This window comes from Poecile atricapillus, chromosome 7 (genome assembly GCF_030490865.1).
Source record: "Poecile atricapillus isolate bPoeAtr1 chromosome 7, bPoeAtr1.hap1, whole genome shotgun sequence".
NCBI classification, from domain to species: domain Eukaryota; kingdom Metazoa; phylum Chordata; class Aves; order Passeriformes; family Paridae; genus Poecile; species Poecile atricapillus.
The window spans coordinates 6821862-6836702 of record NC_081255.1 but is presented as its reverse complement, the minus strand read 5'-3'; the positions used below and the strand labels follow the sequence as shown (position 1 = coordinate 6836702).

Below are 14841 nucleotides of genomic sequence, written 5' to 3'. Positions count from 1 at the left end.
TCTTTGCTCATCAGATCAAATTTCTGCCGTTCTTTTTGTGGTATAACTTGGCCAAAAATCAAATCAGCACATTCTGTCTTTAGTTAATAAACTGTTACCTGCCTGAAATTGTACCTTTTCATCCCAGCCCTTAGATCCATCTCACACATGGCTTTCTTTCCACTGTTCCCTGGGTGCACTTTTCAGCCTCCCCCGTTGGGATTTAAGGTGCTCTGCATTTAAGGAGTCTTTATCAATGTGCTCTTCCAGCTTGTAATGGGCTTCACCCCGGCCTGGGGAGGTTTTGAGGCAGTTTAAGGTGGTATGGTGAACATGTCAGGCTGGGTGCTTTCACCCTGCTTTAACTATTGGGAAACTGACCCAGCCCAGCTGCCCCACCCTCAGCGTTGCAGATTTTTCCATCACAGGACCCGAATTAATGCATCAGCCTGTGCCCTGCTCACCCAGCTCCCCTCCCTTCTGCTCCTCTCCCATCCCATCTCTTCATGCAGATGGGGATATCCCAATCCTGGCAGTGCACCTGCTCATCTTCTCCCATCCCCACCCACAGAAGAGCGAGGGACACACTGAAGTGTCAGGGACAGCACTTTTCCTGCTTAAAGTCCTTATTCTTCTCTCTTCCCCCCTCAACACCCTTTTTTATCTTTTTTTTTTTTTCTTTTTCCTCTTGCCTCTCTCCATCCCCTGCTGTTTGCCTCGGCTTTGCAAGCTGAGGGACAGCCTTATAAAAACCTCCTGGTTCTTTCAGCTCCTTTCACCAAACCACCCGTCTGCCTCCTCCTCCCGCCTCATTCTCCTCGTAGATTTACGGGCAGCCCAGGGAGAAAGCACCAGCATTAGCATTTTTAATAAAGAGCTGCTTGCAAGGGATGGCAGGGCAGGAGGGGTGGGAGGGGGCTGGGCTGGGAAGGGGAGAGGCATCAGCAGCTGAAACCCCAGCAAAGCTGTAGCAAAGCAAAGTGAAGCTGGAGAGGAGCCACGAGGGGCATTGCCGAGTGGAGATGTCACTCGATGCTCGTGTGGCATCTGCTCTCTGCTCTTCTGCCATCAGGGTGGTTCTGGGTCTTCGTGGATCCCCACTTTGGGGTGCAGAAGGGGTGCAGGTGCTGTGGGGATGCTCTGGTCTGCTCACCCCAGGCGTGGCCGTCCTCGTGTTGCGCACTGGCTGGAAACCCTGAGAAGCACAGAAGGTCAGGGAGCCACATCTGAGGTGGCTATGCCAGTGTGTAACAACCCACCACTTTCTCCTCCAGTGACATTTCAGTCACACTCCTGTGCAGCAACTTCTTGTGCCTTCTGCAGAAACCCTCTCCTGTGCCCCCCCAGCCTCTTGCCAGCTCTCCTCAAACCAGCTGCTCCCGGTCAGCACGTGGTGTTCGCATCCTGCCAGCGCTGGGCTTATTCCTCATCCCACCCATCTTGTCTGGAAGAGTTTTGCAGGCAGTGGGGACAAGCTGGAGCACAGTTCCTGGTGCTACAAGTCATCCTGGCCTCATCCCCTGGGGGCTGCAATTTAAGCGTGGCTGGGGCCCTGTTGAGCTGGTTCAAAGCATCGCCAGCAGTGCCAGGTTTGGAGGGGCTTTCACAGGTGTTTTGTGAGGTTCTACTCAAGCCCAGATGTGGAGCAAAGCACCCAGATAATGGTCCATCTAGAAAAGCCAGGAGGCTTAAGATTGTCCTGGGGATCCACTGGCAACACTTGGGCCTTGCAAACTTGCTGTCTGGTGTGGGGGATTTGTTGTTTCTCAGGTGCCCTGGTAATCCCCCATTTTGTTGTTTTACATGCCTACCTGGGTGCCAAAGCTTGCAAGAAGCTGAGAGCTGTCATTTCTGGCCCATTTAATCCAACCTGATCAGCTGCAGAGCTGCTGATCGGTCACACTTTTCTTTGTGAGCTCTGAAGGCCACGCAACAAAAATACCCAGCAAGAATAACCCAAACCAGAGCAGCGAGGTGCCTCCAGTGATGGCAGAAAGCAGGGAGGGAAACATCCATGCTGGGAGGGACACTTCCATGTGGGGAAGGAGGCAGCCATGTGGGGACAGACACAGAGGAAGGAGGAGGTGAAGTGGTGACAGAGGCACCAGGGGCAAAAGGCAAAAATGGGGGAGGTAAGGTGTGCTTGGGGGAGGAGATGCTGCCCTGTCCTCTGCAGATGAAGGCACAGGTCAGCAAGAGTGCATGGGTGGGAATACCCATGAGCTTCTGGAGAGCATCCTTGGAGATGAGGATGGGTAAAGGTCTCTCACTGAGCTGGATGGAGTTCATGCATCTCAGGGCCTTTCTGCAGAAGGTCCATGTCCTCACAGACCCAGTGGTGCCTGGCAGCACTGACTCTCCCTTGCCATGTAGGGATGTAGCTAAAGGCTGAACATTGCATTTAAGGGGCTTTTTTTGACCCCAAGTAAGGGAAAAGTGTGGCAGGCCACACATCTCCCTTCCTGGAGCGCAGAAACCTCTTCCCTGGATCAAAGCCATCATCACTTTTTACAAGGGCATGTAGCATTAGGACCAGGGGTAATGGGTTCCAACTGACAGGGGGCAGGTTTGATTCAATATTAGGATGAAATTCTTCAGTATGAGGGTGGTGAGGCCCTGGCACAGGTTGCCCAGAGAATCTGTAGCTGCCCCATCCCTGGAAGTGTTCAAGGCTAGGCTGGATGGAGCTTGGAGCAACCTGGTCTAGGGCAAGAGGGGTAGAATGAGATGATCTTTAAAGTCCCTTTGAACCTTGGCCATTCTGAGACTGATTACAAGAATTTTAGCCACATTTGGAAATTGCATCCTGGGTGGACACAACATGGCTTGGATGCTGATTTCAGTCTCCCAGGTGGGTCCAAACACACTGTCTCCGTGTGTTGACATCCATGGGCTCACAGCTGTGCCACCAGGCAGAGGTCTGGCAGTCCCTGTGCTTCTACAGCACCTGCCCCAGTGCTGAGCTCTGCTGCAAGCCAAGAGCAGCTCTCCACCACCACTTTTCCACTCGAGCTGATGGGGAACAATACCTCGCTTCTCTACAGCCTCTGCCTTTGTTCCCAGCCTGATGTGCTCCTCAGAAGCAAGAATAAAACCCATCTGCAGGAGCACTGGGAGGTGGGGGAGTGAAGCATTCAAGGTGTTGGCGAGACACAAGGAGCACATCTCTTTCTGGATGAAGCTGACCTGATTCAAGGCAATCCGATTGTGGGCTGAATGTAATCCCCGGCTCCCAGCTGACCGGACAGGAGAGCGGCATTGTGTCCCAGCGAGGGAATGAGAAGGCTGTAATCCTGCAGTCAGGATTTTATTATTATTATTATTATTTTTGTCCTTGCTGAAATAAGTTCAGCTTAGAAATTAAACTGCTTGTGCAGGAGAGATGTAATTGCCTCGAGAGAAAATCCCTGGGCTTGTCACTGGCACCTGACACTCTTGACTCTGAATTTTAGCAGCAGTGTTGCGATGGGATGGGAAATCTCCTCTCCCCAGCTCTGAGCTCTTGCAAAGGGAATTTTGAATTTTAGGGTTTGGGAGTGGGGTTTGTGTTGCCTGATTCAAAGCCAGCAGGGCTGGGTCTCTTGTCTGTCTCACTCTGCAAGTGGTGCTCTGCCAGCAGCGCTGTGCTGCTGGGGGTTCATGTCCCAAAAGTGTCATGGCCATGGGTGTCCCACTGAAAGGCACTGGCCTCCAAATCTTAGTGGCTCATCACTCATCACCCTGTGCTATCCACGACAGCAGGGATGAAGGGGATGGGGCCAGCAGCCTCCCAGCTTCCACCTTGTCTTCCAGCCCACTTTGCAGAGCTCCCCGTCCTGGAACAGTGAAACACAAGGGTAATAAGGCAGGTGGTGAAACTGGGGTCCCAGGCTTGATGTGCTCCCTGGCAAGAACCTCACAGAGAAAGGGTCCAGCTGCAGTTTGGTTTTCTTTGTGAAATTCGATAGCTGTGATGCAAATCCCTACAACAGGACCGGGCAGGTGGCACTGAGCATGGAGGGATGTGGGGATGGCTGGAGTGCACCAAACCCCAAAATAACAGATGTAACACACACATTGGCACGTGGAGGCTGGGGTAAGAATCTGATGTTGTAGGGACCCCACAATTAAGATCTTGAATCTGAGGTTAATTTATTGTGTTGTCCTGGCCTGGTCCTAGGAGTCATCCTACCCGAGGACCCTTCTGCATGTGAGCTGGGGGCTGAGCAGGGGAAGCATTTTGGGCTGTGAGCAGCAGTGGGGACACGATGCTGATGTGATGCTCCTGGGTTTCTTTTCCAGGCCTTGGCCATACACCATCTTCCAGCGTGGCTTCGACTTGGTGCTGGGTGAGCAGCCCTCTGACAAGATTTTTCGGTAAGCGGTGAAGACAACCCAGTCAGCACATTTTGGGGCTTAAATCCGACTCAGGACATACAGGCATGCAGGTAGCCCAGCTGGCAGGGCTGAGCACAGCTGTCCTGTGCCACCTCCTGGGGACATGCAAGCATGGCTGGGAAGATCCCCCTGCAGCTGTCATGTGGGTGCTGGATACCCAGCAGTCAGCTCCTCCTCTCTGTCTGGTGAGAGTGAGTTTTGGGCTCTGAAGGAGGGTTTCCATGAAAAATTAAAGTGCCTTTTTTAAAAAATTACTTAAGTTACATGCAGTTTTTGGGAATTGTTGGGTGTATTTGGAGGAGCCACCCCACTTCACCCTGCCCACACACCTTAGTTTGGGCTGGCATCCCTGCAGGGTGAGCAGGGAGGCTCAAGGGCTTGGATTTGGGTAAGAGACAACCTTCCAGGCTCAGCATTTCCCTCTGTGCCAACCTTTGCTGCTCTCCCTGGCAGGTTTACCTACACCCTGGGGGAGGGCATGTGGCTGCCCCTGAGCAAGAGTTTTGTCATCCCACCGGCCGAGCTGGCCATCAACCCCTCAGCCAAGTGCAAGACTGACATGACAGTGATGGAGGATGCAGTGGAGGTCAGGTAGGTGAGACAGCAGAGTGAGGGAGGTCAGGAGGGGTTTCAGCAAGCAGAGCTGGGATCCCCATCCCACGTTTTGCAGGTGGAGATTAGTACAACCATTAACCTGCCCCTCTAGTCCTGTGAAGCTGAGCCTTTGGCAGGATTCATCCTCATCTCAGTGGCTCCTGCATCCTTCTGAAAGCTTGGCCACCATCCAATTCACTGTCAGCCTGAGGAGAGCCTGAGCTCTGGAAAAACCCCCACAGCAGCCACGGTCATGCATGCATCCACAGCATCTCCTTGGAGCAGTGACACATCTCCTCTTCCCCCTCCTCACAGGGAAGAGCTGATGACCTCATCCTCCTTCGACAGCCTGGAGGTGCTTCTTGACTCCTTTGGCCCCGTTCGTGACTGCTCCCGGGACAACGGGGGCTGCAGCAAGAACTTCCGCTGCATCTCGGACCGCAAGCTGGACTCCACGGGCTGCGTGGTGCGTCACCCCAGGGAGCTGCAAACCTCCCTTGGTGTGAGCAGGGAAGGGCAGGACAGAAAGGGAATCCTTCCTCCCTCGCTGTCACTTTGGGATGGATAATTTGAGGTTGATTTTGTAGCAGGAAGATGTTTCTGGGCTGGCATCTCCTCTGTTGCTGTGCACACACACACACACACACACACACATGCACGAGGCAGTAAGAGTCCATCTGTTGGCTCTGTGGGAGGCTCCATATCACTCCTGTGTGTGTCTTGTCACCACCACAGCTGCTCTGCCCCAAAACAAGGGGTCTGTGGGGCTGGGCTGCACTGCTGCAGTGTCACCAGAGCCAGGCATTGGGGTGAAGAGGCTGTGGGGCAGAAAGTGGGTGTGGAAAGGGCAGCACTGCTTTGCCAGTCCCTGGAGCTGGGTTAGTGGAGAGTGGGGTTGATAGCAGCACATTGTCTTGGTGGGGATGGCTCCCACCTCAGGGGATACACTCCTGAGGGCTGCAAAGAGGCTTTGGTGCAGGAGGAATATCTGCAGCTGCGGATGGCGCTGCTGCTGTCCTTCCTGCAGCCCCTGAGCACTGCTCAGGCTGCAGTTTCCAGTGGAGAGCAATGCTGGAGCCCTGCCCTCCACCTCAGCCCTAGAGACAGATTTATTCCCAGGGGTTTTCACCTCTTCCTTGCCCCACCCCACCAGTGCCCGACGGGACTGAGCCCCATGAAGGACGGCACAGGCTGCTATGACCGTCACGTCGGCGTGGACTGCTCCGACGGCTTCAACGGGGGCTGCGAGCAGCTGTGCCTGCAGCAGATGGTCCCCCTGCCCGAAGACCCCCTGCTCTACAACATCCTCATGTTCTGTGGGTGAGTGACCCACCACCTCCCTGGCCACAGGGGCACCCCCAAAAGCACTGCTGTCCATTGCTGCTGCCACCCTGAGCTCGTGGGGTTGGGATGGAGGGGGTCTCCTCTGTTCCTGTGGCTGTCCCCAGTGTTGGGGGGCTGCAGCTGACGGTGGACCTCGTGCTGGTCTCCCAGGTGCATTGAGGACTACAAGCTGGGCACGGATGGGCGCTCGTGCCAGCTGATCTCGGAGTCGTGCCCTGAGGCCGGGGACTGCGGCGAGCCCCGCGAGCTGCCCATGAACCAGACGCTCTTCGGGGAGATCTTCTATGGCTACAACAACCACTCCAAGGAGGTGGCACCGGGACAGGTGCTCAAAGGGACCTTCAGGTGAGTTGCAGATGTGGGGAGGGGACCCCAGCAGGGTCAGACCTCACCATCCTCTCCAAGAAGAAGGCATGGGGAGGAGCAGACTGCCCGGTCCATCCATGTCTGGCTTCGCTTTGCAGAAGCTGGAGGGGCTGGTGGGGAGGGCACATCTGACTCCATCAATAGCAGACAGCTTTTTCATCTGTGCCTGAAGGGAAGGAGAAGTACCAGGTGGTTTTTTGGGATGGGTCACTTGCTGGCAGGGATGATCCCAGTCATTTCTGCTGTCCTCCAACCTTGCTCTTCTCTCTGCAATGAACTTCCAGGCAGAACAACTTTGCCCGGGGCCTGGAGCAGCAGCTGCCGGATGGGCTGGTGGTGGCCACAGTGCCCTTGGAGAACCAGTGCCAAGAGGAGCTCTCTGACCCCACACCTGACCCTGAGTTCCTCACTGGTGAGTGAGTCCAGCTGGATCTGTGTCCCTCCCAGTGAGGCAGCTGCCAGCAAGTCTGGCTGTAGCACCTGAACCTCCCACAGGGTGTATCTACCGTGGGATGTATCTAGTCTGGCTTTAGCACCTTGCACATAGAGGAACCAGCAGCTGAGGCTTGGTTCCTTTTTCCAATAAGAGGAAGGCATCAAAAACAAAGGAAAGGCAAAGGCTGTAAATTAACTGTGGAGTGTAAAAGCTCAAGCATCCATCAAATATCTGGGGCATTTGCAAAATGATTTTTCTTGCTTTTTTTGAAGGGAAAAAGGGTTTTCCAACTACCTTTGATTTCTCTCCTGATGTAATGAAGCATTCAAAACCCAGTGCCACCAAACCAAGATGTTTTGGTTTGCTGTGCCAGAGCATCTTGGGCCATGAGTGATAGGTTATCATGGGTTCCTAGACAGCCTTCAAGGATTTGCCTTTTTTCCAAGTTGCCAGTACTCATAAATAGCCTTTGTTTCCTCGATGTTTGTTGTTGTTGGCTCAAATGGCCCAGACACTGAGCAGCTACTAAGCACAGGATGTGGCTAGTGAGGTCTCACAGGAGACCTTGTGCACTGCCTTTGTCTGGCAGAGCTTCCAGGAGGATTTTGGGGAGCACCCATGGACTGTATCCAGGGTCTGATGGATGCTGGCTGCCCTGACAGGGTGCATGGCAATGAAGGAGTGTGCAGGCAGATTCAGCAGGAAGGAGAGTACTGGTGGGTTCTGGGGGGCTGAGCTTCCCAAGAGAGCTGGATGGGTGGGTCACTCCTGCTTTCCTGGGGATGCTCAGCCTTGCCTGGAGGTGTTGGAGGACAGCTGCCTCCCAAGGGGGCTCTCCTGCCTGTGACATGGTTACATGGATGTAAGGAGGGCACTGCCTCCCCAGCCCCAGAATCACAGCAGTGTCAGTGGGACTGGGACTTCACTGGCAATTATGCTGGGGAGGTAAAAGCCAGTAAATCATCCTATTCATTTCCCACTGCTCTGCTGGCTTTGTGGCTGATTAAGGGAAGGAAAAAAAAAAGGGGAAAAAAAGGAAAAGAAGTAAAGTATTCTCTGCTTGTCAGAAGCTTGGATATCGCTGTGAATACACGAGAGGCAGAGCTGCTGAGTAAGGAAGGGCTGTTTTTGCATAAACACTTTGCAGGGAAGAGCAAGGCTTTGAAGCTGTTGGCAGCAGCCAGCACTGAAGAGAGAGGTGCTGGGAGGCAAAGGATCTTATCCTGTTATACTCTGCCTTCAGGTCTCGTTACAGAGGGGGGGATGCCCACTGTTATCCTCCTGAACTCCTGCTGGGTGCCTGTTAGCAGCAGAGTTTGCCGTGACGCGCTGGCTGTGCGGCGCTGGAGCTGCCAGGGAGGAGGTGGCATCCTGCATCCAGCTGTGGCACTCCAGGGATGCTCTGGACACCAAATTCAGAGCCATGAGCACCCTTCAGTTCCCTGGCTCGATGGCCTCGCTGTCCCTCTGCTCATGGAAGCTGGGCTGCCGCGTGCCTCGGGTGCCCAGCCCAGGTCTCCATGCATTTCTGGTTTCTGTAACTCACAGCTACCAGGCTGAAGAACGGGATGTCTTTGAAGGAGAAGGACAAACCCTGGGTCCTGTTCAGCCCCAGCATTGCCATAGTGTCCTGAGGGAACATTAGCATTGACAGGCAAGCGATTTCCCCGTCCATCTGTTGCCCACTCGGCTCTGCCCCAGCCGAAGGGGACCCGGGGCCTCTTGGCCGGTCGCACTTGGCGTGACGGTGACTGTTCCCAGGCCTGCAAACAGCTCATTAAAAAGCACAGCTCTCATTAGTGACATAATTAGCACACCTGGGCATGCCTTGGGAGTGGGCACTGGGAAGGAAGCAGGAGGGGATGCAGGAGGAGGCTCATTATCTTCCAGCTCAGAGCCCTGGATGGCAGGATGAAACAAGCCTACATGTATTCCTTCAAAGCCATCATTTTAATTGCTGGGGACCACCAGATCCTCAGTTCTGAATGCCTCCTGGGGGCATGTGGTGTGTACAGAATCCTTTTCCCTGGCTTCTTCCCACCTTGCTGGCTGTGTTGCCCAAGGCATGAAGGGCTGCAGCCATCCCCATGGTGAGGTGTTGCTCAGCAGTGGCATTGAGTCCCTGTGTCCTTTCTCTGGCAGGGATGGTGAACTTCAGTGAGGTGTCTGGGTACCCCCTCCTGCAGCACTGGAAGGTGCAGTCTGTCATGTACCATGTCCGGCTCAACCAGATGACCATCTCCCAGTGTAAGTGTGCAGGGGGAATAAGGGGAGAAAGGATGGCAAGAGGTGACATTGCCTTCTGCTGGCAGGTGATGGGCTTAAAGGTTGGTTGCCCATCACAAGTGTGTAGGGAGGTAGCAAGGGCTTGGTGAGCTCTGGGAACTGAGAATCTCCTCCATCTCATCCCAGCCTTCAGCAATGCACTCCACTCTCTGGATGGAGCCACCTCCCGTGGAGATTTTGTGGCGCTGCTGGACCAGTTTGGCAACCACTACATCCAAGAGGCAGTGTACGGCTTCGAGGAGTCCTGCTCCATCTGGTATCCCAACAGGCAGGTCCAGAGGCAGCTCTGGCTGGAGTATGAGGACATCAGCAAAGGTAGGAGCTTATCCTTGGGGTGGGTACTCACAGCCAGCCCATGGGAGTGGGAAGCAGGGTTTGCTTTTGGATAGCAAGGAAAGTGCCCAGCCTGTGTCAGGACTGCGTCCCACGTCATCGTCTCCTGCTCTCGCACCCTTTGGAGCCAGCTGAAGGATTCCCATGGATTGCAGCAGGCACTGGTCCAGGCCAAAAAGAAAGATCAATGCCTAGACTCCCAGGGAGATGAAAGACAAGTGCAGCAATCCCACCAAGCCATCCCACCTCATTCTGGACTTAACTGTTGTCTTTCATCTTATTCTTTCCTTCCTTTTGTCTCTGCCATATCTACTCTCTCCCACTTGCATCCCGCAACCAGACTTTCCTCCCTCCAATGTGCTTCCTTCTCCTGGGCTGCCAGCACTGTGCTTTTAATGCCTGGGAACGAGTTAGGAGCTGGGAGGTTCATCATGGTGCAGAGGGTGTCCTGCACTGCTGCATCCCCTTCAGTGCCCTGGCTGCAGTGAGCTGTGATGGATCCCCAGTGGAAGAGGTGATGTCTGCTTTGAATGGCAGCTTTACAGAAGCTGAGGCAGCCTAACTCCTGCCTGCTGCTATCTGTCCTCAGGACCGTGGCAGCTAGGTCTAGTGGAAGGTGTTGCCCATGGCAAGAGACTGGAACGAGCTGGTCTTCATTGTCCCTGCCATCCCAAACTATTCTCAGATTCTGTGATTCTATGATGTCTTGTGCTGGCCTCAGCAAAGCTGCCTGCAGGCATTTTCCTGCCTGTGCTGGGGATGGTGGGTTGCAGCATCCAGGCTTGGGCAGCAAACAAGAGCCAGCTCCCAAGCCTGGACATGGGGGATGCTGAGCAGAGCTGCTGATTTTTAGATAACCTTGGTGTGCTGCTCCTGCCCAGGAATTTCCTGGTGCAGGCAGTGAGAGCTTGGAGCTCACAGGCACCATAACAGACACATCATTTCCATCATGAAGCTTCCTAATTCTCAGTATTGGCACCAGCCTAAGGTGCTGCTCTTGCTATGTCCCAGCCAAAGAGACATTTATTATCTCCCAAGGGCTCTTGTGTGGGAAGGGCTTCTTTCAAATCCTGAGTCTGGATCCTGTGGGCTCAGGTCTCCTGGAGCCTGGACTTCTTCACAAGCCCACCTGGAAAAGTACAGACTCGGTGCTGTTTGGCTGTAGGCTGTCTCCAGATGTGGCACCTCTTGATTGCAAGTGCTTCTTTTTTTCCTCTGCAATTTCCTCCTCTTTGATTTTTGTGCTTGGAGGCTTTTCAGGTCTGGGAGCCTTTTTCCACCCACAGTATCACATTTAGGTTTCACTCTGGCACCTGCTACTTTCCTTCCTTTGCTTTTTGTTTGCAAACGTCAGGGGCTGGGTATCGATTGAGAAATTGCAAGAGACAAATCATTCCCTGGCTCCTCTGCTTTTCCTCGGTGCCTGCTAAGCTGCAATTCGCAGCCAGCCTAAAGTGATCCATCTCCAGCTTCCTGGGGGAGCAGAGCAACACTTTTGTATCCCAGGTTTTGTTCTAACAGCCTTGTTTTCTTTGCAGGAGTCTCAAGGATGGACTAGTGCTGGCCCATTTCTCCACAAATCCTTGCTATAGGGAGATTTTCCTATTGAGTCATGGATGTGGTCCGTGGTGGCTCCCCACAGCAGCCAGCCTGTGCCAAGTCACCACTAACGATGGCCTGAGCCTGCCCTGGGGATGAGGCTTTGCCTGATCATCTTTCAGCTTCCTCCAACCCCACTAACCATTTTCAATGGTCCCTCTAGGCCCTTCTTTCTTCTGCATAAATCCAGGGACCTCCTTTGGCAGGGATTTTGTGTGAAAAGCACTGTTTCCCTTCACGGCAAGGCTCGCCGTGGCAGGGTGGTGTTACCCAGGGCACAGCAGTGATGGGCAGATTTTACCTTTTTGACTTGTGTGCAAGGACTGTTCCTCTTGTGCCCAAGTCTTTCCTGCTATGTAGGGCCAGGAGGGCTTTTGCAGGAGAGTGGTGTGGCAGGGGTCTGTGGTGGGGAGTCAGTGTGACCCGGAGGTGCCCAGGCAGGTCCTTCAGGAGTCTCCAGGCACATGAAGGAGGGAGGCTCCCTCTCGTGGGGACCGGCTGTAAGGGTGGTCTGTCCCAGTCCAGGTGTTCCAGGGAAACTGGGGCACTGGAACATCAGAGGACTTGCAGTCATAGAGGCCAGGGTGGGCTTTTCAGTCCCCATTCCTCCTCTGAAGACCAATAAGTATTTCATCCCTACAGAGCAGACAGCTCTTAAGGGTACAGGGGGCTCTCTGGAAGCACTGCCTCTCTCCTGGGCGGAAGGCAGAGCTCTGTCCCCCTGGTAGTCCATTACCAATGGCTTGGAGCCCACCCTGGTGTCACTTTTCTCCCCCTTCTCCAGGCAACTCCCCCTCAGATGAGTCAGAGGAGCGGGAGCGGGACCCCAAGGTGCTGACATTCCCCGAGTACATCGCCAGCCTCTCCGAGTCTGGCACCAAGCGCATGGCGGCCGGCGTGCGGATGGAGTGCCAGAGCCGCGGGCGCTGCCCCTCCTCCTGCCCGCTCTGCCACGTCTCCTCCAGCCCTGACGTGCCAGCCGAGCCCATCCTGCTGGAGGTCACCAAGGCAGCCCCGCTCTATGAGCTGGTCACCAACAACCAGACGCAGCGGGTGAGGAGCTGGGGGTGATGGAGTGGGCAGGACGGGTGGCAGGAGAGCGTTGTGGCTGTCTTTGGAGGCAGCTTGCCCACGTGGCATCGTGTCCAGCCGTGGCAGCCCTTGCCCACTGGCCAGCCCCGCTCTCCAGGGTGAATGGACCGTGCTGAACCCACCGGGGGATGGATGAACATGGCACAAGTGGTGGTGGGATAGGAGCTCAGCTGCCCGGTGCTCAACCCCTTCTCCTCTCTCCCAGCTCCTGCAGGAGGCCACCATGAGCTTGCTGTGGTGCTCGGGCAGCGGGGATGTCATCGAGGACTGGTGCCGCTGTGACTCGAGTGCCTTCGGGGCTGACGGGCTGCCCACCTGTGCACCTCTCCCACACCCAATGTAGGTGCCCAGCCTGGCTTTCTGGCCTGATGGGTCTGTGAAGAGGTGGTGATGGCCAACAGTGTGGTGGCAGGAGCTGGTGGGGCTGTGTGCCTTTGTGGGACGGGTTTTCAAACTGATGGGTGACCTGGAAGTTGAGAGTACAGAGTTGCAGTGTCTTTTCTAAGTTCAGCTGAGACTGCAGAGCTGGTTGTGGATCCATCCTGGTAAAGCAACCCTAGGCAATGAGTCCTTTGGACCAACATGCCCAAAGCCAGGAGGGGGAAAAGGGAGGGGGGAGTCATTTCTCTCCCGAGGTTGCTGTCTGCTGTGAGTTAATGGCTTTGAATCCCTTTTGTTGTGAGAGTAATGCAAAAAATTTCCCCCAGCCTGCGTCTCTCCACTGAACATGAGCCCAGCAGCACACTGGTGGTACTGGAGTGGGGCCACTCAGAGCCCCCCATTGGGGTGCAGATCGTGGACTACCTCCTCCGTCAAGAGAAGGTCACTGACAGAATGGACCACTCCAAGGTGGAGACAGGTGAGTGGGGACTCCACTGCTTCTCTAGGGAGAGTGGGATGGAGGTGTTAGAAGAGAGAGCAGCCCTTCTCCTGCCCACCATGCTGCAGAAAGGGGCAGCTCCGTACCATAGGGATGAACTTTTCTGGAAAAGCAGTGGGTCCAACTTCACACCAACTGCATGCCTTGGTCCCCCTTGGCAGCAGGCACAGCCCCAGGGACACCTGTGTCATCACCAGTGGCACATCCTCCCCTCTCTCCCTAGAGACGGTGCTGAGCTTCGTGGATGACATCATCTCTGGTGCCAAGTCCCCCTGTGCCATGCCAGCCCAAGTGCCTGACAGACTCTCCTCCACCATCTCCCTCATCATCCGCTGCTTGGAGCCCGACACCACCTACATGTGAGTGCCCTGTGCCTGTGGCAGTGCTGCCATCCTGACTGTGGTCATCCTGTTTGATGCTGCCTGTGTTTCCACTTTTTGTATTTCCATTTTCCTGCTTTGTTTTTCCCCCTCCTCATCCAGGTTCACGCTCTGGGGAGTTGACAACACGGGAAGACGTTCCAGGTCAAGTGATGTGATGGTCAAGACGCCCTGCCCTGTGGTAGATGATGTGAAAGCTCAAGGTGAGATGGAGGGAGCTGCTGGACTGTGATGCTTGGGACAAGAGGGAGTTCCCCCTTCCAGCATGTTCCTGTACATTTCTCATGTCTTGGCTGTAATATCTCCTTCACCCCTAGTGGCCCAGGAGCTGCCACATGGTGGGGAGGGCTGAGATGGGGAGGCTGCAGGAGGCACACGTCCTCTCTGAAAACAAAAGTGAATAAATTGTGTGTTCACTAACACTACCTGATGGCTTCACCAATTTCTTTTCTTAATTAGACCAAATTGTGGGAAGCTAACCTGGACTGAGCCCAGGGAATTCCATCTAGTCTGTTGCTCCTCTGCTGGGACCTTGTCCTGATATGATGTAAATCATCACTTAGTGGACAAATCTTGGTTCTGGTCCTGGTTTCCCTAGAACTGAGCTTTAGCCCAGGCAGGCTTTATTCATGCCTTTCCTTGCACCCCACTGAAGAGCCCCTGTCCTTCTGCCCAGAAATAGCAGACAAGATCTACAACCTCTTCAATGGCTACACGAGCGGCAAGGAGCAGCAGACAGCCTACAACACTCTGCTGGACCTGGGCTCCCCCAGCCTCCACCGAGTCCTTTACCACTACAACCAGCACTACGAGAGCTTTGGGGAGTTCACCTGGCGCTGTGAAGATGAGCTGGGGCCCAGGTAGGCTCGGGAGCTGAGTTGGCTAAGCAGGCAGGCCTGCCCAGCAGCAGGCTTGTCCCTCATGGATGGTGGTCACCAGGAAGGCATCTCTTCAGCAAATCTCATCATATGATGACAGATGATAGACCTTAGAGTGGGGTTTCTATTTTTCTTGGGTGCTGTGCCTGTGCAAGGACCCTTAACAAAGGACAAGGTGGAAAGTTGTTGGCTGTTTTCCACCCAACATTGTCCAACCCATCAGCCCTATACTGTCTCTAGAGTTTGGCCTGACATGTTCATGCTGTGCAGAGGGGCAGAGGGATGGGATTCTCTTTT

General features: G+C 54.6%; 1 protein-coding gene across 1 annotated transcript in view; it reads left to right on the top strand.

The window, feature by feature from the left end:
* The window catches only part of ASTN1 (astrotactin 1), a 45738-nt gene extending 31208 nt beyond the window's left edge, over positions 1-14530 (top strand). Inside the window, exons 9-22 of the mRNA XM_058842792.1 lie at positions 4261-4335; positions 4810-4947; positions 5266-5416; positions 6104-6270; positions 6445-6639; positions 6945-7072; positions 9239-9343; positions 9509-9697; positions 12099-12367; positions 12612-12745; positions 13114-13265; positions 13510-13645; positions 13769-13869; positions 14343-14530. Of these exons, the coding sequence (XP_058698775.1) occupies positions 4261-4335; positions 4810-4947; positions 5266-5416; positions 6104-6270; positions 6445-6639; positions 6945-7072; positions 9239-9343; positions 9509-9697; positions 12099-12367; positions 12612-12745; positions 13114-13265; positions 13510-13645; positions 13769-13869; positions 14343-14530 (2128 nt within the window). The remainder of the gene's footprint in view (positions 1-4260; positions 4336-4809; positions 4948-5265; positions 5417-6103; positions 6271-6444; positions 6640-6944; positions 7073-9238; positions 9344-9508; positions 9698-12098; positions 12368-12611; positions 12746-13113; positions 13266-13509; positions 13646-13768; positions 13870-14342) is intronic.
* The last annotated feature ends 311 nt before the right edge of the window (positions 14531-14841 follow it).